Genomic DNA, 25,000 nt, shown 5'->3' with positions numbered 1-25,000 from the left:
GATTATTCATTAAAGGTTCAGTCTCTCCTGCAGACGGCGAGTTGGCTCAGAATGGTTTTTCCTTCATGAACTCGTCAGCGGAGAACAAACTCGCTCCTTCCTCCTCGACTGCGGAACAGAACCAGAGAAACAGTCGGAAACATCCAGAATCCTTTAAAGAGCAACTTCAGTTCAACGCTGCAGCTGAAACAGAAGAAATAAATCGGCTCCCGAACATTTCAACTGCTGCAAACAAACAAAAAAACAACTTAGTTTCCTAGAGCTCAGTGAGTTTTAGTGAGGAATGTGAACAGAATAGTTCTGCAGTTGTCCTGATGGTGGCGCTGTCAAACTGTAAAACAAGGTTTAAAGGTTTCCTGTGAATCTGTCGCGTGTGTTTGTGTGAGGGTGTTTTATATCCACTGTGAGAACGGACGGCTACAAAATACATGTCCTGGAGCTGCTTGAGCCCCCAACCAGGAGTCTCCTTTGTCCCCGACGTGGAGTTGCTTGTGCCCCCTTCCTCTCGGACAACTTCTGCTTTATTCTGACGTTAGCAGCAATGTGGGATGCAGTGAAAAGTATTTGAACTCCTTCCTAATCTAATCTAATCTAATCTAATCTAATCTTATCTTTTATTATTTGGCCCATTTTGACTCCAGATTATTGTCACTGAGGTCAATTTAATCAAACCACTAATGACATCATCTCACCTGGACCAGATTCACCATAAAGATCCTGATTGGCTGAAGAAGAATCCAATAACCTCCATCCCAACCCGACACGTCAGTTTGTCTTTAAAGACTCTTTTCCAGGTTTGTTGTTGTTTTTATTTACAGGTTTGTTGTTGTCTTTATTTACAGGTGTGCATGTCGTTCATGCTCTCACAACGCCTGCAGCGGACGTAGCAGCACCACACGAACTTGCACTCGCAGCGTTGGACGTGTCTGACCACATGTGTGTTGTATCCTCGGCCGCAGCACAGCAGGTTGCAGCCGTCGGAGCCGCTGGAGGTTCGATTGCAGCGGCGTCCTCTGGTGCCAGCGATGCCCCGCCTCCGGTCCTCCAGGCAGTAGTTTGGAGACTTGTTGAAGAAGATGAGCTGCTGTTTGTCGACGGGAAGGCGACGCTGATCCTTCCTCCTTGACTTCCTCCTGGAGCGGTCCGACACCTGGACGCTGTGCTCGTAGCGCTCCTTCAGGTACGCACCAACACGCTCAAATGGCGCCATCGTCTTCCAACACGTCTTCACCGCACAGGAGCCGGAGACGCCGTGACAGCGACAGTGTGTTGACATCGTCCTGTGAATCGCCTGAAGGACAGAGGAGATGAGACGACACTGAGTGAAGACATGAAGGACAGAAGAAGATCACTGGAGTCCCTCAGGGATCTATTCTAGGGCCTCTTTTATTTTATTTCTTTACTTTGCGAAGACATAACATTTTCTTTATTTTGATTATTGCCAAACCCAAACCAGAGTTGGTGATTGTTGAAAGACTAACAAAGTCTTTGGTGATTCTGTCCTTTTATGAAGCTATGTGGTAAAATTAGCGTTTTTGTCGAGCGACATCCAGTGAATGTTTTATATATAAGTGTTAAAAGATATTTAAGATAAATATTTAAGGCTGTTATTGTGAAGCACTTTGTAACTCTTTCATTACAATCGTATCAGTAACGTTCTCACCTGCCGTCCGACCTCGCCATTGTGCTGGTTCATGGTGACCACCGTGTACCCTCCTCTGACTGTCGACGTGTTTTTGGCGGCGTTGTCGATGAACTTGCGGCTGAACCAGGTCCCGTACTGGATGTGGTCTGAGCAGCCGCCCCACTGCCAGCCCTCTGCCGTCGACCCACCCTGCAGCCGCCCGTCGCAGCCGCACTCCGTCATATTGCCCTGACTGCAGGAGCGTGTGACGGTGTGGACCAGCCCTGCCGTCATCACTGCGTAGATAAACGCCGTTTCTTTGGTTCCTATTGGACGAGAGAGAGAGGGGGGCGGAGTCAGTATCCTGAGCTTTCAACCACACATTATGGTCTTAAAGTTGATCTTTGAAGACTTGAACTCATTGAACTCTGTTGGTGTTTCAGTTCAGTTCTGACTGTTGTAGATTAATAACGCCTCACATGCCTCTAATATAATATCCTGATACAAAACATGTGATCTGCTCATTTAGGACAGAATGTGACTGAGAAATACAATATCAGTTTAATATATCTGTACATTATTATCTGTAAATTACATTAGACCTCAACATACACGTCACTTTTACTGATATATAATATGTTTGTGAGGGAAATTCTCCTGCATTAAATAGAATTAAAGTTCCTATAAAATGACTGTAATTGAATTAAAGTTCAGCTTTAAGAACAAAAGAAACGTCTGCAGTCATGAGACAAACAGTCCTCAGTCTCTGACACTGTAGAATCCGTCCCATTCAAAACTCCTTTAGGTTTTTCAGCAATTTTCAAACAATTTGAATCTTTGTGGTTTTTCTTAATCCCGCTGGAATAAACTCAAATTTTCTGTATGTTTAATAAAAAAGCTGAAAGTACAATTGAGTACTTACTTCACTAAATACTGAGTCCTTAATAGACCGTACGTACGTAAGTAACTGAGTAGCTGAGTACTCACTTAAGTACAGACTCAGGCCTGACTAAGCGTAAGTAATCCACTCTATACTTAAACACTAAATACTTCGGCTCAGCTGTATTTAGGTTCAGCTACTGAGACTAAACAGTGTAAGTAATTAAATACTAACTATGTCCTAAAAGGCCACCATACAGAGGTTGAACTCTCTGGCTCCACCATCAGGAAAAACTTCTGAATAAACCAGTTTCTCTGGTGTGTTTAAGTTCTGTTGAACTACTGAGGAGAGAGAGAGGAAGAAGAAACGATGCGTTCAAGGTCCTCACCGCTCGTCAGCTCGTATCCGAACACGGAGGGGTCGTCCCTGGTGGAGCAGTTCCACCGCTCATGTCTGAACTGGCTCTGGCACTCTGCGATGGCGAGCCGGGCGCCATCCTGGATGCTGGGCAGCAGGAACGGTTTCTTCCGGCACAGGTCCCGCTGCTTGTGGCTGAAAGGGAGGTTAGCACAGCCCAGCTTCTCCGGGACTCCCGCCGGGGTCACACCCAACCACCTGAGGGGGGAAAGCACCAGCTTTAGATCCACTCACACCAAACTCTGTTCAAAATATTAACGTTTTAATACAGTTTTAATACTATAATTATTGTAATAGAATATAAAATATAATATTTATCAGGGAGGAAAAGTTCACATTTTATTTAAAGATACAGAATGGATCATAAGGCTCTAGAGGATATTTTATATTTAATAAATGTATTTATTTGTTTCTGAGCTGATAATCAGTTAATATCTTAATTGATTGAGTTTCAGTGGAGCTCAGATTTCTCAAATCTGTATTTGCATTAAAGCTTCACATGAAGACTGTATCTTATTTAAATGATCAGACAGACAAAAACCTAAAATACAGTAAAATAACAGAAAATAACTGTAATTAAAATACAGTTTTTAGCTTTAATTTTACATAAAATCTTGTGTACTTTTTATTTTAATGTTTAACTAAAGATATTTACAGTGTAAAACAATGAGCTATAAATCCAGGTGAACTCTGCTATAATACAAATAATCAGGCTTTACAGCAGAGTGCTGTTATTATTGGATTATTATTATTTTAATGTGAATGTTAAAAGTTATAGAACTGTAATAAAAGTCATTATCTGTGTAATTACAGTAATTATTGCTGTTTTCACTGATAGAAAACACATTATTTAACATTAGGTGTAAGTTCACAGGCTATTTTTGTTATTTTATTAATATTTCTATGTATTTAAAATCTGTAAAATGAACGGGACAGGGTTTCATAAATTTACTGAGCTCATGTGCAGATAGTGAATTATATTAATATACTTTTATAAATATAAAGTATATATATATAGTATATATATATATATATATATATATATATATATATATATATATAGTTTTATAAATATAAAGTATATATATATATTTATAAAAGTTGTGTTTTCCTGAGCAGGGAAGCTTAAAGTTGACATTATATAAAATGTAATTTGGTTTATTAGTTAACCGGTTTAAAGACTGAACAAAAAGCTCATATTTATATATATATATAAAGATATAACTGAAACTCTGGATCCAAATCACATTTTAGGCTGATTTCTATCTCTGATTCACTCAAATGAAAAACAGAGCATTAGATGGAAAGGATGATATTTTATTTACACACGAGCTATTTGGTGAATTTCATACACCCGAATTATAGAGTGAATCCAATCTCTCTAAAGACGGTAATTAATAATGTCTGAAGCGGTTTGTAACTGAGGAGAAACACATGAAAGTCTTAAATTCGCAGTTATAAAATGGAATTTGGCTTTAATGGAAAACGAGGCGGATGAACTCTTGAGGATGTTACATAAAAGTCAAATGTACTGAGGAACTGAGCAGATACACGAGGAAGCCTTAAACTGACAGTTTTTTAAGCGGAGTTCGGCTCTTTTGGATCTCGGGGGTTACTGCGTAAAACCAGCGCGCTGCTGCTCCAAAACGGCTCTGTATTTTATTCATTTTATTAAATGTTATTAATTTCATAAACCCGAATTATAGAGTGAATCTAATCGCTCTAAAAACGGTAATTAATAATACCTGAAGCGGTTTGTAACTGAGGAGAAACACATGAAAGTCTTAAATTCGCAGTTTTTAAAATGGAATTTGGCTTTAATGAAAAACGAGCCGGACGCGGACAAACTGCTGAGATTGTAACATAAAAGTCAAAAATCGTCTAACCAGTGCAGCAACTGAGCAGAGACACATGGAGCCTTAAAACGACCGTTTTCTAAACGGAGTTCGGCTCTTTTAGATATTGTGTAATTGCGTAAAACCAGCGCGCTCCAGCTCCACCGGGGCTCTGCCCTAACTCTAACCCCGGATTTTAAACTCAGTTCTGGTTGTTTGTGTCTGTGACTGTGGGGGAATCCCGGTTCATAATAATTAATAATAGTTCAGTATTGTGACATTATCTGCGTATCAAAGCAAAACAATGAATTTAATCCGGTCCGGCTCGGATCCCGTGGACCCGCATACTTACATCCAGCTGGCTCTGCAGCACAGGGGGCACACTGAGACCAGCAGCAGAGTCAGAGTGCACATGTGTCGGACTCCACAGCTCCTTCTCTCCATGACCTCCTCATCGATCTGCGCCGCCGGGCTGCGCTCTCGGTCTGTCCATCAGCAGGACTCTCTGGCTCATACTAAAACCCGGTCCAGGAACACATTCATTAATCCAGTTCTCGGCGCATCCTCCGTCCCCGCTGTCCCGCTCGATGAGTCCCCCCTGGTGGACCTCGTTCAGCTTCCAGTCCACTTTGTGTTCTGCGGGAGAAGAAGCAGGACCGGGTGGACCAGTCTGAGTTCCGGAGGATCCTCATTGGACCAGCACAGGATTCATATTCAGCAGCTGACGTCACAGCTGGACGCTAATTGGACGGACCGGAAGATCAAAGGACAGACTGACACTGGATCCCAAAGATTCATATTTTCAGTCCAAAACTTTAAAATGCTCGATTTGTGAATGAGGTTTGGTGTAAAAGGTTCGGTTGATCAGAACCTAGTGGTCAAAACAAGGACCCCAAACACCCACCAAACTCCATTCAAATAAGTCTTAATTTAACACCGTCAGGATATTTAAAATACACATTATACCATATGGTAAAACCACAACGCTGACATTTTATAAAATAACTACTAACCTCTCTATGACGATATTACAATTGATCTTTGATTATTACAAAATAGATTCAGGCAACTTCTTCAAGGCAGTGAGAGATTAGAAAACTCTTAACTAATTGATTTTTGAATAGAGTTTGGTGTAAGGGTTCTGTTGATCAGAACGGAACACATCCCGAAGTGGCCGAAACCAGGAGCCTAAAAACCAAACCAAACTCCATTCAAATGTTAGTCGGTTTAACATTTAAATTTAAAAATGCATTTTACAAAATAACTGCTACTGCTGGTGACTGCTGCATTTCCTGCTTAATTATCGATTTTACAATTGATAAGGATATTTAAAATACACATTATACCATATGGTAAAACCACAACACAGACATTTTATAAAATAACTGCTAACCTCTCTATGACGATATTACAATTGATCTGTGATTATTACAAAATAAATTATGTCAACTTCTTCAAGGCAGTGAGCGATTAGAAAACTCTTAATTGATTTAAATAGAGTTTTGGTATTGGGTTTAGGTTCATTAGGGTTCATAAGACACATGATAGTGCCCAAAACAAAGATTAAAAACCCCAAAACATCACACCAAACTCCATTCAAATGTTTCTCAATTTAATATTATCAAAAATGTGCACTTGGTGTAAGAAAAGACAATATATATATATATATTGGCCAATAAAACAACAGTTTCCAAGTTCTAGAAACAATTTTAAGTGAATCAGATGAAAAAGAGTTCTTATGTTTGGATTTCCTGACTGAACTTTCTTATTTTCTCTTCAACAAAACCAAAAAACGACCCTGATAACGACGAGTGAGTTCAGACATGAAGACAGGAAGGAATCAGCTGATAAAAACAGTTTTATGATACAAACAACTTTATGGAAAAGATATATTAAAACGTATAAAGACACAATTTACACAGCTGTTAACAAATGGCGAATTTCTTAAAGTTTTAAGTACAAAAACAGATTTTGAATTGAGAATATTTTTTTAAACATTTATGGAATAAACAGAAGGAAAAGGTACAGTCGAGAGTTAAAATAAAAACAGATTTCATGTCTTCACAGTTGGATTTGTTTCTGATAAATTGTGTTTGTGTCTTTTTGCTTTCTGGCAGGAGGAGAATCGTAACATTCATATAAATATTCATATATTCTATTTTCCAGCATGTAAACATGTTTAGAAATAAAAGGCACAATATACATCTGTAGAAAAATATAGAAAATATAAGCAGAGAATCAAATAAGACATTTATGTCACGTGATAAACGCAGTTATCATCGAGTCTTTGGTGTCGAATATTATCTGATATACACAATAAAGTCAATGACTGAGGTATATAAATATAAATATATGTGGAGGAGAGCAGGACCACATCAGTCCGATACTCATGGTTACATACGAGAACCATGAAAACTAGCTGATGTGTGCTAGACGCTAATTAGTACACATCAGTTAGCAAGTATATAAACTAGCTACTTTAAATAGCTGATCGACATTAAAACTAGTTATTACGCATAAGAAAGAAGCTGGTACACATTAATAACCAGCTAGTGCTCACTAGAGCTGGTAGCTGGTGCGCATTAGAAACCAGCTGACTGGGAGTAAAACATAGTCGGTGCGTTTGAACTCGTTTGCATCAGTAACCATCAGGCGCTCATTAGAAAGCAGTCGGTGCAGAATCACAATGAAAAGCTTCTGAAAAGAAAACAGTTTGTGTTGGTTATGATGAGAAAATATTTAGTGTTTTTGTACTCCTGGGAAACTATTTCAGGCACTTTTGGTGATTTTCTGTCTCTTAATGTTTCCACCTTATTGGACCTTCAGCTCTGGAAGTTTGTTTCTGTCCCTTTAAGAGTTTGTTTTATGTTGAAGATATTGAATGTACAGTCACCCCTCCGAGTCCTGGAAAACAACAAAGTGGAAAATCTTTTTACTTGTTCAGGTATAAAAACTCTCTCAGCTTTAGTTTCTGGTTTTGGGACACAGGCGGCTTAGCAGGATCTCAGAGTACACCTGGTTCACTGGTCCTCTCACGTGATAGGACAAGGCTTTAGGCCACGCCCCCTGGTCGGTGTCCGGCACGGTTGATTGGCTGCTGAGTCCGGGTACGGTTCTGGTGGATCCGGTTCCGTTGGTTGTGGATGTCATGTCGTCTGAAAACTTGGAGGTCCAAAACTTCTCCACCTGTGAGCGCAGAAGAAGAGGTTTTAATAATATTTGGTAACGAGGTTCAGAATCATGAGATGAAAGCTGAGTTTTCATTGGCTGACAGCTGACAGGTCTAAATCCGGACTTTAGACCGTTTCTGTCACTGTTTTAGTCACATTTTCAATTTACAGGTAGAAATACATTGTGGAAACAGCAGAGTTTGAATAAATAGTCCGAGGTATAGAGTTCTGTATCGTCGGCATAAAGTGACATTTGACATCACGCTGACTAATAATGTTTCCAAGATGGGACAAATACATAAAAAAAGAAGAGGACCCAGAATGTGTCCTTGAGGAAGACCATGACAGGCTCCCTCAGGCTTCCTGCTCTTTTTAAGAAATCATTTTCAAGGACATATTTTTACACAAACTCGCTTTCATGCTGTTCTCACTCACTGTGATTCGACTAGTTTACGAAAGTTTTACTTTAATCTAGGTTTACAAAGGTGATCTGAGTGAGCGGCTAAAATACAATAAAACATTCCAGGACAACATATATTATTTCCAGGTGTTTCCAGGACTAGAAAACTAGTCTGTTTAATCAATATTAAATAATGAAACCTGAGCCACATTAGAATGAGATCCAGAGTCAGTAATTTAAAGCTCCTACAAGAAACTTTTATTTAGTGTAGATTATGGCGCCCCCTGTGGGCAACAGTGGCAATGTTTCTACCGCCTAATTTTATTGATTTCAAGGGGAATCCAATCTTCTCTGTTTATAGGTCATATAAAGGCTTCAGTATTAAACTGAGACCGTTTTATAACCAATGTAAAAAAAATCTGATTACTAACTACACTGTAAAAAAAAGTTGCGAAAACCTCAGATCTTTGACTTTTAAGTCAAATATCAAACATTTTTAAATAAACTAATAATTAATGAGAACAATTAGAACAACTTAAATCTTTACTTAAATATTTTCAATTGCAACTATTTCATTTCCAAGCACCAAAATAATGAAAAATCAATTAACAATTTTAGAAATACAATTTTTTTTGTTTATAAAACTCAAAGATTTATGTTTTTCTGAAGAAGAAAGTAAATTAAAATAGAATATAATTTGGCATAACCTTATAGTTTATTACAAAACTGTTTTCTGTTTCTGTTTGTCGTATCTGCAGCAGCTGTAACAAGTGAATTGCTTATCTTGATTTTTGATCTGTTTATATCTGTAATACTACTACTACTAATAACAACAACAACAATAATAATAGAGGACCAAAAAGAGAGTAATTATCTGTTTTCAAACTATTATAGAACATATGAAAGATAATAAAGTTATCAGGACTTAATAAAACTCATCTTATGGATTTGACTCTTAATCTTATAGTTGGTGTCTGGGAGAAGTTTATTTTGAAATGTGAGGTGTTTGCAACAATCTTCTAACAAACATTTTTTAATCCTAAAACTAAAGCAGAAGTTAAATTATAATCTAGTGAAATATCTCCCAGAATGCAACAGAAATATTTCTGCTGCTTTGGGCTCAGACGTGTTTTAAATGTGTTGAACATCCAGATGTTCAGAAACCACAACAGCTGCTCTCAGTGTGCTTTTTATGAAGCAGTAAAAGTTGCTCTAATTGGTAATTACACATTCACTCCCTCACAGGCTGATCTGATGTGACAACACAAAGCACATTTCTAACAGGAAGTGGAAGCGGTGAGTGTTTACTTCTAGAAAGCTCTAATTTCCTCTGCGATCACAAACTGATGATTTCATTTTATTTGTTTCATTAGTTCAAACTTTTGGGACGATCATCAAACCGACTTTAGGCTGTAAATGTGGTCTGTGGTGCTGCGTCACTGCAGCAATAAATGATAAAATAAAAATTAATTACATTTGTAATTCGTCTTTAAACATATAAATTACATTTCCAGATTCATTTGATTGTTTTATTTTGTTATTCCTGTTGACAGCTGGAGGAGAAGAAACTCTAAGCTGTTCCTGTCAAAGTGATAGATAGATAGATAGATAGATAGATAGATAGATAGATAGATAGATACTTTATTGATACCCAGGGGGAAATTAAGGAGGTTGAAGAGGAACGAGAGTTCAACCTTGAGGACTGTTTAGTGGTCCACCTTTTTTTTAATTTCCCCTTTTTAAAAAATTTTTAAAACAATGAACCGAACAGTGAACAACAACTGCAGGACGTTCGTGGAAAACCAGAGATTTGGATGAATTCTATATAATTCTCTTTCGGTGTTGTTTTTTAACAATCATACAGACTTTACTGGCTGCTTTTTCACCAGTTCACTGTTTTCTTCTCCCTGATACGAGGTCATTGTGCTCATACAGCTCGTGTTCAGGTCATCAGAGATCAGATCTTAAATAATATCTTTAGTTTTCTTTATAAAACTGAACACAATGATGAGATTTCGGCCTACTGTGTAAATTCCTTAGTTTTCTTACAACCTCAAAACAAGAAGGGCTTACGATCACCTGTGAAGTTTTGGCGACCCCAAGCGGGAGTCGCGACCTCCAGGTTGGGACCCAGTGGTTTAATGGATCAATACAGATATTGATTACTGATCTGTGTTACCTCATGAAAGTGGCAGGCGCATCGTCCCTGCAGGAACTCTTTGTATCGGCCCATTGTGATGCCGAATGTGTCGATCACCTCGTACCCATAATGCTTTGCTGTGGTGATGATGTTACGGTTCTCTCTGTAGAGCTCCTGGATCTCTTTCTGGAAGATCAAATGCCAAACAACAAACAACAAACAAACAAACAAACAAGCAAACAGATCCACATTAGGAGAAAGGTTCCTGTAAAGGAATCCACGTGGAGAACAAACAGAGTCGTACCAGACTGAGCGAGCGGATCCCGTCTACAGGAAGGTGGAAACCCATCCCCAAAGACTTCACCACCACCGCGATGTCGCTCAGAGACTCCCTGAGGAGGGAAAACATCTAGGTTTTATATTTTATTCACAAAAATGTGACATAAGACAATAAACACAAAAAACACAATAAACATCAGCATGTTAACATGCTAACGTTCAGCGTGTTAGCATTGTCATTGTGGGTATGTTAGCATTCAGTCAGTGACGTATCATCAGTGCACTGCAGATTCTCACCTGTCCAGCACCTCTCTGACCGTCCTCAGGTGATCAGTGTTGAGCCACTGGACTCCTCCCACCACCAGCACGGTCAGGTTAGAGTTCACCAGAGGTCGTGACCTTTGGGGAAGAAACTCATCAGCACATAGACCTCACGCTGATGCATCACGCTGTGACCTCACGCTGTGACCTCACGCTGTGACCTCACGCTGTGACCTCAGCAGATCTCACCTGTGGAGCAGCTGCAGCAGGGCCTGTCTGAAGGTGGGTCTCTGGCTCTTCTCCAGCCAGAACTGAGGATAATACGAGTAGCCGACCAGAGTTCGTCCTCCGTTCAGGTTCCTGTAGACCAGCGTGTCGTGAGCCTTCCCCCAGTCCTCCAGACTGGAGTTCACCCGCTCCATCAGGAAGTACATCATCCCGCGATTGGTCGAGTCGCCGATAAACAGCACCTGAGGACGGACGGGAACAGGTGATACAGGTGACCTGATTCCACCAACCCACCACTCCGGTTCGCTTTACTGATCTCACCTTCCTGTCCGTCATACAGTCCTGCAGCAGGGGGCGGTCCACTATCGGGTGGTAACAGCCGTCTGGTTGCCAGGCAACCTCCCTCCAATCACACGTCCTGTTGTCAGAACAGCTGAGACACGGAACCACCCACCGACCTGAGACAGGTGAGCAGTGACGTTCAATGGGACGGTTCTTTTACATTCGGAGCTGCAGTCAGGATGTTGTTAGCGTAGCTTAGCATCAAAAAAGAGAGCTAAAAACCATAATTACATCTGAATCTCTGTCAGGTCAAACAGATCAATAAAAAAACATTTAATTTACAATCAATAGAATTTGTTTAGTTTGGAGACAAACAGAAATGTTCCTGTTGTAACTGTTTAAAGTTCAACTCTAAAAGAAAAAATACATATTTATGTACAAATAAAGTATATTTAACTATCATATGTCTGTAAAATAAATATAATAATATATAAATAATAACAATATATTTATATATAATGTGAAAGTGTTGATCTTCACAGGTGAGATACAGGAAGTGACATCAGACCTGGTACGTGTCCCGAGCTGCAGGTCTGAAGTGAACTCTGAGACTCGATGAAAGGCTGGAGACCGCAGGGCCGACCCGGCTGAACCAGCAGACCACAGTCCTGAAACACACAGAGGCCAGAACAGGAAGGGGGTCAGGTCTCTGGACCTCCACTGAGACGTGGGAGCAGAAATGGAATCAGTCTGAATCTGAAATATTAGTTCATTAAAGTTTTGGTTCTCTTGTTCCTGAACACTTGAAGGAAATTAATCCTGTTTCTTTAAGAACTCGTTTCAGCACAAACAGATGACCTGAGAGATTTCCCAGAATGCAACAGGAGGACAGTGAGGTAGCAGCTCATCAGCGGCTCCACTCAAACATCTTCTTCTTCCTCTTCTCCTCTTTTGTCCACAGATCTTTGCGACCCTCTCCCTCTCTCAGAGGTCAGAGGTCAGATAAACCCGACCGGCTCGGCTCGGGGGCCCCGTGGGAGCCGCCACGTCTGGCCCCGACTTCAGAGCTGCCGCCGCTGTCACGCACACACACTCTTCTTCTTCTGCCGCCGCAGGTTTCAACGCAGCGGCGCCACATTCCGCACGGTGGCGTCGCAGCTCACAACAAAGTGCGACAAGAAAACTTAACAGGGATTTTCTTGTTCGTACCTGAGCTCAGTGTAAACGCTCAAACAGACGGGACGCTGGTCTGAGAGCGGCCGCCGCCCAGCGCCAAAGCGCACCCACAGGCAGCCACTGAGAAACGCTGCCGCCACCTTTCATCACACAACAAACGGCCATCTCAGAGCTCACTGCCACGTCGGCGGCGGGAAAGCTTTTGTTTTCCTGTTCGAGGGACTTAAAGAAATCTGTGCGCTTTATTTTGAAAAGATAGAAAGAAAGAAAGAAAGAAAGAAAGAACAAAGAACAAACAAAACGTTCACATCAGAGTTCCTGTTTTCAATCAGTCAGTTTCTGTGAGCTCGTAACAGCGTCTTGTTCTAATGAGGAACCTTACAAAGAAATCTGTGCACTTTATTTTGAAAGACAGAAAAACACAAACAAATAAATAAATAAACAAAACTTTCACATCAGAGTTTCTTCCTGTTTTCAGTGAATCAGTTTCTGTTTTTAGTTCATTAATTGGTTGTGGTCACTAATGAGGAACATTTTAAATAGGATTTATTTGTTGTTTTGTGTCTTAAAATAAAATCTCTAAAATCACTAAAGAGGAGAATAAGAGAATAAATACAAACAATAACTTTTTCTATTTGAGAAATGTTCTGTTTGACTTCCTGTTTATAACTTGGATTCATTTAATTGTTTAAATTTGATATTTTGAACTTTAAAAGAAAAATAATGATTTAATTATTTTGATCAAACATTGATATTTGAGTTGGTGGAAGATACATTTACTCCATATCCTTCTCTGGCCTATTTATTTTAGTTTTACAACTTCTAATAAAATTATGTTCAATAAATGAGCCACATTGAGTTCGGGGGAATTAGCTTTTCCTCGAAGGTATTTTTAATTAAAACATACCCACTTATTTAATAATTAAAACAAGTTTTTAAGTTTATTAGACTACTTAAAATTAACTTGTTCCAATCAACATTATTTATGTCAACACAACTCATCCAAATAATTCATTATGTATCATTATTTTACCAATATATGACAAATTAATTAAACACAAGAACATTTAAAAATAAATGTAAATAAAATAAATAATGCCTGTTTTTATTCTGTAAATGTGTTTTTATTACAATGTTTTGTATTTATTGTTGTTTTAGAGTCACACAGACAGGTTAATAATATTATTTAACATTATTTAACATTATTTAACTGACCTTGATTTGTTTTCCATGTTATGAAGTCATAGGTGATTTGGGCTGCGATGGATTGTTAAAGTTGAATCTAATAAAAAGTGAAACTCGCGGGAAGCAAAAGATTTTCTCTCCAGCAGAAACACAGAAATAATCCTGTTTGATCAAAGACTGGAACTGATCCAGGATCTGATCTGATGTGACTCTCTGAGCAAACCGGGCCCATAATCCGGATCAACTCATCAGATGATACAAACTTCTGCTGCCTTATCAGGACACACAGACTTCCTGAAACAGGACGGGCTGAGAACACACCGGAAAATATCAGAACACATCGGAAAATATCAGAAAATATTGGAAAATGAAACTGGAAGAAATAATGATTAAAACAGCAACAAGAACACTACAGGTTAAGAGGACGCTGCGGGTTAACGAGGACACTACAGGTTAAGGAGGACGCTGCGGGTTAACGAGGACACTACAGGTTAAGGAGGACACTGCGGGTTAACGAGGACACTACAGGTTAAGGAGGACACTGCGGGTTAAGGAGGACGCTGCGGGTTAATGAGGACACTACAGGTTAAGGAGGACACTGCAGGTTAAGGAGGACGCTGCGGGTTAACGAGGACACTGCAGGTTAACGAGGACAGCGGGTTAATGAGGACTCTGCAGGTTGACAGGGACGCTGCGGGTTAAGAGGACACTGCAGGTTAACGAGGACACTGCAGGTTAACAAGGACACTGCAGGTTAACGAGGACCAGGTTAATGAGGACACTGCAGGTTAATGAGGACACCGGGTTAACGAGGACGCTGCAGGTTGATGAGGATGCTGCAGATTGACGAGGATGCTGCAGGTTAACGAGGACACTGCAGGTTAACAAGGACACTGCAGGTTGACGAGGACGCTGCAGATTGACGAGGATGCTGCGGGTTAATGAGGACACCGGGTTAGGAGGACGCTGCAGGTTAACAAGGACGCTGCGGGTTAACGAGGACGCTGCGGGTAACGAGGACGCCGGGTTGACGAGGACGCTGCGGGTTAACGAGGACGCTGCGGGTTAACGAGGACGCTGCGGGTTAACGAGGACGCTGCGGGTTAATGAGGACACCGGGTTGACGAGGACGCTGCGGGTTGACGAGGACGCTGCAGGTTGACGAGGATAAATGGAAGTGAAACTCAGTTTGTGTCTCAGTCGTCATGTTGACGTGTTTTTAAGCGGCAGCAGCAGGTTGGAGTGAAACAGAAGAAGAAAACAGAAAAGTTAATGTTTGTTGAACCTCTGACAGTCAGAGTTCAGATTCTTTCTGTCGTTTATCTGAATTTATTCCGTCAAGCTGCTGATTGCAAACATGTGGACTGTGTGTTGGATTCCACTGCAGAACAGCGGGAGGTGTTCTCTCTTCGTGACTGATGGAGGATTCCTGTTTTAACACACCGCTCAGCACAGCGCTGTGAGGATGTAGTTTGAGATATTTCTATGTGAAGGTTTATGTAACACAGTTATTGAGGTTGCACGTATACGAGGTCATTGTGACACTGTAACTAAAAAACAATAATCATAAAATCTCATTAAAATACTGTTTCAAGGCTAATCATACCGTTAGCTTAGCATTAGCTTCCCCAACAAGCTAACAGAGGATTGTTACTGCTAATTGTTAAACAGTCTAACGGCTAACATGCTAGTGCTAGCGTTCTGTTTACAGCTAAGCTCATTAGCGTCCGAGCTCTGAGTGACGACTGGGTGAAGGGTGTTCAGTGAGCTGAGATCCTGGATCTGGTCCATCAGCAGAGATTAGATCATGATTCAGAGATTCGGGCCAACAGACGCCTGCTCCCGTCGTTCATCTGGGATGTCGTTACCATGGAAACCACGCCTCATTAACCCTCGCTGTGCCGCGCTGAATACACTCCGAGCTGCCGTGGCAACACCAGCAACCAACCAGTGATTTGATTTTTCACGCTCGGAGAGGGAACAAAGTTTTTGTCGTGTTGAATAAAAATGAGCAGCAGGAAGAAAAACACCAACAGCAGTAATTCACCTCCTGCGGCCAATCAGAACGCAGCATTCAGCCTCAGTGATAAGAAACAGAAACGCTCAGTAGCCGACAGGAACAGACAAATGTTTGTCATAAAAGTGTTTTCATCTGTTCACGCACATGTTACATCACACACGTTTAACGACAAACACATTAAAAGACAGACGCAGGAGGAATAAAGTCTCATTAAGTTTTATAATTAAAATCACAGCTGGACTTTATTGATCCCAGAACCTGATCAGGAAACAGATCCTCTCCATATGAGCCTGTGTGCAACATGTTTTACACATTATGTAAAACATAAACATGTTAATGTTTATAATGATGCCTTTACTAATAATAACATTCATTTTTATTATTATTACACATAAATAAACTGTTTCATATCAGAGGTGGTCCGCCACCGTTAGCACCTTTAAATCTGTAACATTTCCTCATTAAACTATAAACTCTGTAGAGGGTTGGGGTAACTGTGTAGAGGGTTAGGGTAACTCTGTAGAGGGTTGGGGTAACTCTGTAGAGGGTTAGGGTAACTGTGTAGAGGGTTAGGGTAACTCTATAGAGGGTTAGGGTAACTGTGTAGAGGGTTGGGGTAAACAAGAGTTGAAGAGATGTTTGTTACCCGTTATTGTTTGATGGACAGAAATAATCTCAACCCTACCAACAATAACTTCATCTACAGATTCGCTGTTAATAATCACATCATCAAGCTTCTCCCAGCTAGCATAATGTTGACTATGCTAACGGTTTTTATGTATTATAACAACAAATCTGTTTAAACTAATAAGCATAAATAACGTTTATTCGGACGTTAGCTAGTTTGTTGTCGGAGGGAATGAGGATCAGCTGACGTCATTTACACGTCACAGAAACTGTGGTAGCGGAAGTTAGCCGTTAGCAGTTGCTATGAGCAGGTTTTTACATTTTTAACTTGAATATGTCGATTTAAGAGTTTTTATTTCTATAAATCGACAAATAACAACCTGAACAGCTTCTTCATCTCTTCAGAACTCGGTAACATATTTTTCTGCTTTCTTTGAATATACAGTGGGTACGGAAAGTATTCAGACCCCTTTAAAATGTTCACTCTTTGTTTCATTGCAGCCATTTGCTAAAATCAAAAAAGTTCATTTTATTTCTCATTAATGTACACTCAGCACCCCATCTTGACAGAAAAAAACAGAAATGTAGAAATTTTTGCAAATTTATTAAAAAAGAAAAAGTGAAATATCACAAAAATGTAAAGGGGTCTGAATACTTTCCGTACCCACTGTATTTGGTAGCTCGCTAGTAGTGTTGAGCAGTTGGATTCAGGAAGTCTATTGCTGGTTGTTTTTTTGTTTTGGGGCAATTATCTTTGAGTTTATTATTATCAGCCTACATTGTTTAGATCTTGGTGGTCATACATTGACTGTTGATCCAGTGTGAAGCCACATTGTTACCATCCACTGTTTAGATCTTGGTGCTTTTTAACTCTAGATTTGAACCGGATGAAGGATTTTAGTCATCGGACGTCTGGATCTTAAGTTATCAGAGAAACAAGCTGAGCTAACGTTAGCAGCAGCTCGGCTCGCAGCCCCTCCGGGACGTCCTTTGTCTGTCCAACAGCGTGGGAGAAGCAGTGATTGTTAAGGTGGAACTGCTTTATTCAGTGTGTTTAAGGTGGAACTGCTTTATTCAGTGTGTTTAGTGGTTTTAATCAGCGGGTCTGTTTGTGTTGGAGAGGAGGAGACCTCTGTGGATCATTGGGCTCCCGGTAGAAACCTCCTGAACGACCCTTTGGGGAACAACACTGAACCCTGAATCGTTGTTAAGATGAGCCGGTGAGCACCTGTTGGCTCTACCTGTCGTCGGCAGACAGCAGCTTTCATTTTATCTTCAAAGAGCCGACGAGAGCCACACAGCATCAATGGCCTCTCTGTTCTCCTGGGGCCCGATCGGGGGCCCCCACTGACCCCACGGCATGGTGAGTGAACACCTACTCTCTTCATCAGGCTGACTGAGCCCCACAGGTGGATCAGAGAGGACAGGTGAGGGATGAAGAAGACAGAGACTCAGAGAACATGAAGAAACTGAAGGCGTGAATATGCTGAAAACACGCAGCAGCAAACAGACGGAAAGAATCAAACTCCGACAATCGCTGGTCTCTAAAGACCATCAAGAATGCAGGAAAATTCAAACCAAGTTATGTGTGTGTGTGTTTCACAGCTTCACTTCCTCACAGCCAAACTGCAGCTTTTATACAAAACAGATGGAAATATGTTTCAGATAAAAGTCTCGTTCCCACAGCAGCCAGAAAGTCAACAACACATCTCCTTACAGTAGGACCAACTTATATTAAACAACTAACTAACACACACTTCTTATTATTTATGAAGTCTCTGACCAGTGATTGGTGGACACTGAGATTAAAGCTTCCTTATCTCTCCATAATAATCAGTGTGTGTGTGTGTGTGTGTGTGTGTGTGTGTGTGTGTGTGTGTGTGTGTGTGTGAGAACAGGTTGTAGTGTAGCTTTGTCCCTCTGCTGTCTGTGGACTGATCTCTATGTGTCTCTATGTAGGATGAGGGTCAAAGGTTGTGACCTTTATGCTCCCGAGTGCCTTCTCTCTCCGCTTCCCTACAGTGCCAACAGTGGGCAACACAGAGTCCAACACAGAGTCCACAACACAGAGTCCACAACACAGAGTCCAACACAGAGTCCACAACACAGAGTCCAAAGTCAAAGCTACAATGCTAGCTACTACAGAGCCACCGGTTAGGCTCCGCCCACAAAATACATCATAGTCTATAAGTCACAATCATTTATTAAATACTGAAGAAAAACAATATATAAAGTGTTTTTGTGGCTTTTATAGTTCTGTTCTTTGTGTATTTGATGTTTTTGGTTTTGGAGGAACTCACTAATTCAACCCGGCTGCTCCGTATTGACGAACATTAAACGAGCTGCAGAAATCTACTGGAACCATAACAGCAGCTCTGACAGTCAAACATGTGTAGACTCTCTGCAGGGCTCGGTTCTCTTGTGGCTGCGTGTTATTTGGACTCGAACACATTTGCACCTCATTTCCTTTGAATTCCTCACATTCTCTCTAACAGCAGAACAACCTGGTCTGAGCGGGAAACGTGAGTCTGCATCCACAATCAGTCCAACCAGCACTGAGGCCCATCACACACTGCTCTGCTCTCCAGACGCCGCTTGTCTCTCGGAACCTCACAGCTTTCCAGGGATGGACGGGTGCGGACTCGGTCTGAGGCTCTGAGCAGGAGGAAGGAGGTGAACGTACGCTGTGGTTCACACCTTCTGCTGTACTCATGTTAACAACGTTAACAAGCTAGCTGCAACCGAGCCACGCTGGATAACGTTATCCGTCGTTTGTAGACGTTAGCGGACTCCACTTTCAACAACAACAACAACAACAACAAGAACATTGTTTATTTATTTGGTGATCTCTCAGTTTCCCTCCGGTCCATTATCACTTCCTGCCCCGCCCACAGCCCAGCAGCCAATAGGAAGACTCACCTGCACGAAGCTGCACATCACATGATCCCCGAACATGGGCAGACTGGGTCGGCTCTCGCGGTACACGTGGACGGTGTAGATCGTCATGACGACAGGCTCCGGCTCAGCATCGTCCGTCACCAGGATGCTGATCCGGCTGTTGCCGAGGCCGACCGGGTAGTTCGCCATCCTGGAGGAAAACAACAACCTTCAGCAGTCTGTTCTGTGAGGTCAGAGGTCAGGGGTTAGGGGTCCTGGTCTCACCTACCTGGGGCCTCGGTGCTCGTCCAGGTGGACCCGGCAGGCCGAGCTGATGGGCTCGGGCCGGATTCGAACCGTCACCGTGTCAAAGGTCACCTCGGCGCGATACTCCTTCACCCGGGGGCTGAAGGGCGGGGTCAGCGTGAGGGGGGGGTCGGTGTAGATCTGTCTGAGGTGGGGGTCCACGCAGGGACCTGAACAACAATGAAAACCATTATGGAGACTCTGGAGCCGGCTGGTGGCCGTCAGAGGAACTGCAGCTTTTGGTAGTTTGTTGATTAAAGTCTCACCTTCGGCTCCTTCCTGTGGATCAGACAGCGCTGACTCCTGATTGGTCAGTTCGTCCTCAGTGCTGGAAGAAACATCGTCAGTCATCACTCGTTATATTGGTTTATTGATTCATGATCAGATTTACAGACTCACCTGCAGCTGTGGTTTCTCTGAAGCTCGTAGTAACGGCTGATCCTGATCAGAAGATCAGAGACGCTGAGAGGACCAGAGGAGGAGGAGGAGGAGGAGGAGGAGGAGGAGATGCTGGGATACAGCTACAGACAAAGAACAATTAGTTAATTAATTAAAACTAATTAGTAAACTGTTAATCAGAACAGGAACAGAGTTAAAGCAACCAGGCTGATCTGTTTCTGTCCCTCAGGGATCCATTCTGGGGCCCATTTTATTGTCACTGTATGAATGTTTCAACAGGTTAAATTTAACTTTTTAAGACCTTTTAAAGATCACAATGAGTAAAATTTAGTGAGACCTATTTTACGCCCAAACTGACAAAAATGTACAAAGATATTTTGGTTACAGCATCATCAAAATTTCCCCAAAAACACATTTAAAAGTGAAACTGAATAATTCAGTAATTCAAAAAGTAATGTTAACTACATTAATCCAATTAACCTTTAGGACACAACTAAATCGTAGTCATCTTAGTTTTTAACAGGTACAGTGTAAAAAAGAAAAGTTGAGACTGTTTACAAAACCTTTAAGTTTAAAGTCAAACTTGAACTATTACATTTTAGTTGATATAATTTACCTATCTTTTTTAGAAAAAACTTAAATCTTTGAGTCAGAAATTGTTCACAGTGTGAACTGTGTCGGCTTTGAACCTGAATTTTCATTATTTTGGCATTTTAAAATTAAATAACTGCAACTGAAAACTAAAAGTTATTTAGTTTTTCACTTTAATGACTTTTAACAATTTTTTAAACAGATTATAAGTTTTTTCTAATGAAGAAAAGTATATTTATAATGAATTATTATTAGCTTATTTAAAAAATAATTTGATGATTACTTTAAAATTATACTAAACTATATATACTTTACTTAAACTTTTACAGTGTAATTAGTAATCAGATTAGATTTTTAAAGTAAGAAAACAACAAGTGTGTTTAAATTTGATGACGAATGTGAAACATTTACTGTTATCTGTACACAGTGTTTACTCTGTAGTATTTTTACTGTGTCTTTGTACATAATGATGTCTGAGGCCTCGCTGGACTGTCAAAATAAAACGTTTTTCACAATAAAATACAGGTTTCGTTCACCAGTTGAAAGGCTGAGGGCGTCTTCATCCGTTGCTGAAACTGACTCAGGAGAAGGAACTCGTCTTCGGACAAACAGACACCCTTTGTCCTTCTGCAGCCACCGTACTGACAGACACAGGACAATAAAGATATAATGAGAGTAAACAAACACAATGACAGTAATTTCATTAAATTTAATCAGATGACTCAGAGGAGCTCACACATTTTAAGAATCTTAATTAAATTATTTACAAATATCTGATGGAGAAAAATATAAAGAAACATTACATTAAACTGATGACTAATACTTAAACTTAAAATGTATTTATTTATCTATAAACAAACTGTATATATATATCTTTATTTATCTATAAACATACTGTATATATCTTTATTTATCTATAAACATACTGTATATATCTTTATTTATCTATAAACATACTGTATATATATCTTTATTTATCTATAAACAAACTGTATATATATCTTTATTTATCTATAAACATACTGTATATATATCTTTATTTAACTATAAACATACTGTATATATCTTTATTTATCTATAAACAAACTGTATATATATATCTTTATTTATCTATAAACATACTGTATATATATCTTTATTTATCTATACACATACTGTATATATATCTTTATTTATCTATACACATACTGTATATATATATCTTTATTTATCTATAAACATACTGTATATATATATCTTTATTTATCTATAAACATACTGTATATATATCTTTATTTATCTATAAACATACTGTATATATATATTTATTTATCTATACACATACTGTATATATCTTTATTTATCTATAAACATACTGTATATATATATTTATTTATCTATAAACATACTGTATATATATCTTTATTTATCTATACACATACTGTATATATATCTTTATTTATCTATACACATACTGTATATATCTTTATTTATCTATAAACATACTGTATATATATATTTATTTATCTATAAACATACTGTATATATATCTTTATTTATCTATACACATACTGTATATATATATTTATTTATCTATACACATACTGTATATATATATCTTTATTTATCTATAAACATACTGTATATATATCTTTATTTATCTATACACATACTGTATATATATCTTTATTTATCTATAAACATACTGTATATATATATTTATTTATCTATAAACATACTGTATATATCTTTATTTATCTATAAACATACTGTATATATATCTTTATTTATCTATAAACAAACTGTATATATATCTTTATTTATCTATAAACATACTGTATATATATCTTTATTTATCTATAAACATACTGTATATATATCTTTATTTATCTATAAACATACTGTATATATATATATCTTTATTTATCTATAAACATACTGTATATATATCTTTATTTATCTATAAACATACTGTATATATATATATCTTTATTTATCTATAAACATACTGTATATATCTTTATTTATCTATACACATACTGTATATATATATTTATTTATCTATACACATACTGTATATATATCTTTATTTATCTATAAACATACTGTATATATATATTTATTTATCTATACACATACTGTATATATATCTTTATTTATCTATAAACATACTGTATATTGGAATAAAGATTTATTGATCTGTTTGTGTTTCAACATGCTGACACTCGTCTGTAGAGTGAGTTTATTGTTGTGTTATCTCACCTGTCTCCCACCTGTGTGTGTCTCTGAGGACAGGTGTGTGTCTGAGGACAGGTGTGTCGGCAGCAGGAAGCGCAGCGTGTCCTCCAGGATCAGGTCTTTGGTGATCTGTCCGTCAAACGTGTGGTCACTCAGAGAGGAGAAGGTCAGATCTGTTTCCACCTGAAGGACAGAGACACTCATCAGTCTGCTGAGGACACGCCGCCCTCTGGTGGACGTTCAGCAGCACCGCACTGACACTGACCTGGAGACAGTATTTCTGATCCCAACAAGGTAGATTTAAAAAATAAAAATTAACAAACAAATAAAATCAATGAGGATAAAAACAATGAACATTAAGAATAAGGAAAGAAATGAATGAAATTTACAAGGAATAAAATAAAATAAATGATGTCAGAAACTGCAGGAGATTAATGCAGTAAACTCTGGTCTCTCTGCACTGTGATATATATATATTACATACATATATATTAATAATATATATATATTACATACATATATATTAATAATATATATATATTACATACACATATATATTACATATATTACATATATAATACATGGAAGATATTTAATAAACAGTTGTAGCAGGGTTTTTTTGCTGATTAAAGTTTTTTATTTGATCTAAAAGAGTGCTGTCAGATAAAATAAATATCTGTACTGACTTGAGACCAGTTACAGTTTATATACAGAGAAAAGTTCATACAACAAATCTGTCTGTCTGCTCTAGGACCTGTCTCTCTCTCTGTCTCTCTGTCTCTCTCTCCTGCTCCACTGATCACAGATCAGCTTTGTAACTGAAGTCTGTAATTACAGGCTCATCATCATCATCATCATCATCATCATCATCATCATCAAACAACAAAGAGGCTTATGGGAAATGTGTTTTCAAAATAAAAGCCAGCAGGCCGGAGAGAACGAGTTCAGTGTGTTTTCTGTTTACATCCATTAAAGTGAAGCAGCTGAGTCCCTGTGGTCCAATATGAGGTCCCAGACCCCTCAGAGAGGTCACACAGAGGTCACACAGAGGTCACAGGGTGATACTAATAAGACATTTATCTTATCAAACATAGAGGATTGATAAGTTTGGACTACATGACACTGTACAATCAGGCTGTTTTATTTTGAAGGGTCACAATACAAACAGTTTTATTTTATTTAGAGAGGAGACAGATAATTAATCACATTAAGGGGGGGGGTCTCACCTGGACGATGACAGGTGTGACGGAGCCGCTGAAGAGCAGAGTGAATGTCAGCAGCTGGTAACACAACACACACCTGAAACACACACCCAATCAATCAATCAATCAATCAATCAATCAATATATATCATCAGATCCAGTTCCAGTTGTTTAATGAGAAGTTGTCTGTTTTTTACCAGCTGATTTAAAAGGTGAAATAATGTTTGACTGCGGCCAGCAGGGGGCGCTGCAGTCCCACAGCACTGAGGTTTATCCTGTCAAAGTAAAAGTCCAGTTTCTCTCTTAACAGCAACATTTATCCTGAGCTTTTACTTTGAAATCCAGTAACCACTTCCTGAGTGTGGAGCACTTAAATACTATCATACCACCTTAAAAACCACATTAATACCGCTTTAAAACAGAAACATAATAATATTAATAATAATAAATAATAAGAGACAATAAACTAAATGAAAGAACTTCTCAGCTGATTGGACGCTGAACTGTGACGCAGGTGTGTTGTTTTGTTTACCTGTGGAGAGTTTGTTGCTTCTGATTGGTCGACACCGCCGCCTGCAGCACTTCACCTACCACCTTCTTCACCTGCCCCAAAGCCTCATGGGACGTCACTGGTCCCAGCTGCTGCAGCAGGAAGTTCCTGAGCTGAGAGAAGAAACACGTTCCCAGTCTTAATGCTAAGCTAAGCTAGCTGTTTCCCATTGTTTCCAGTCTTAATGCTAAGCTAAGCTAGCTGTTTCCCATTGTTTCCATTTGTTATGCTAAGCTAAGCTAGCTGTTTCCCATTGTTCCCAGTCTTAATGCTAAGCTAAGCTAGCTGTTTCCCATTGTTTCCATTCTTTATGCTAAGCTAAGCTAGCTGTTTC

At 39.3% G+C, this 25,000-nt stretch overlaps 2 protein-coding genes across 2 annotated transcripts in view; both read right to left on the bottom strand.

Moving 5' to 3' along the window:
- Positions 1 to 5,402, bottom strand: part of wnt16 (wingless-type MMTV integration site family, member 16) — a 5,540-nt gene extending 138 nt beyond the window's left edge. The window contains exons 1-4 of the mRNA XM_051420100.1: positions 5,109 to 5,402; positions 2,893 to 3,119; positions 1,664 to 1,950; positions 1 to 1,291 (exon numbers count right to left, since the gene is read on the bottom strand). The exon at positions 1 to 1,291 is cut by the window's left edge and continues 138 nt beyond it. Of these exons, the coding sequence (XP_051276060.1) occupies positions 833 to 1,291; positions 1,664 to 1,950; positions 2,893 to 3,119; positions 5,109 to 5,200 (1,065 nt within the window). The 5' untranslated portion in view covers positions 5,201 to 5,402 and the 3' untranslated portion in view covers positions 1 to 832. The remainder of the gene's footprint in view (positions 1,292 to 1,663; positions 1,951 to 2,892; positions 3,120 to 5,108) is intronic.
- Positions 5,403 to 6,613: 1,211 nt separating this feature from the next.
- Positions 6,614 to 25,000, bottom strand: part of cped1 (cadherin-like and PC-esterase domain containing 1) — a 29,680-nt gene continuing 11,293 nt past the window's right edge. Inside the window, exons 6-20 of the mRNA XM_051419844.1 lie at positions 24,649 to 24,779; positions 24,141 to 24,213; positions 22,939 to 23,097; positions 21,234 to 21,338; positions 20,107 to 20,228; positions 19,974 to 20,035; positions 19,691 to 19,877; positions 19,444 to 19,612; positions 12,085 to 12,184; positions 11,556 to 11,692; positions 11,256 to 11,476; positions 11,043 to 11,144; positions 10,771 to 10,858; positions 10,506 to 10,652; positions 6,614 to 7,942 (exon numbers count right to left, since the gene is read on the bottom strand). Coding sequence (XP_051275804.1) covers positions 7,721 to 7,942; positions 10,506 to 10,652; positions 10,771 to 10,858; positions 11,043 to 11,144; positions 11,256 to 11,476; positions 11,556 to 11,692; positions 12,085 to 12,184; positions 19,444 to 19,612; positions 19,691 to 19,877; positions 19,974 to 20,035; positions 20,107 to 20,228; positions 21,234 to 21,338; positions 22,939 to 23,097; positions 24,141 to 24,213; positions 24,649 to 24,779 — 2,025 coding nt within the window. The 3' untranslated portion in view covers positions 6,614 to 7,720. The remainder of the gene's footprint in view (positions 7,943 to 10,505; positions 10,653 to 10,770; positions 10,859 to 11,042; positions 11,145 to 11,255; positions 11,477 to 11,555; positions 11,693 to 12,084; positions 12,185 to 19,443; positions 19,613 to 19,690; positions 19,878 to 19,973; positions 20,036 to 20,106; positions 20,229 to 21,233; positions 21,339 to 22,938; positions 23,098 to 24,140; positions 24,214 to 24,648; positions 24,780 to 25,000) is intronic.

This window comes from Dicentrarchus labrax, unplaced genomic scaffold (assembly GCF_905237075.1).
Source record: "Dicentrarchus labrax unplaced genomic scaffold, dlabrax2021, whole genome shotgun sequence".
Lineage (NCBI taxonomy): Eukaryota > Metazoa > Chordata > Actinopteri > Moronidae > Dicentrarchus > Dicentrarchus labrax.
The sequence above is the reverse complement of the archived record's forward strand: the minus strand, read 5'-3'. Positions and strand labels throughout refer to the sequence as shown.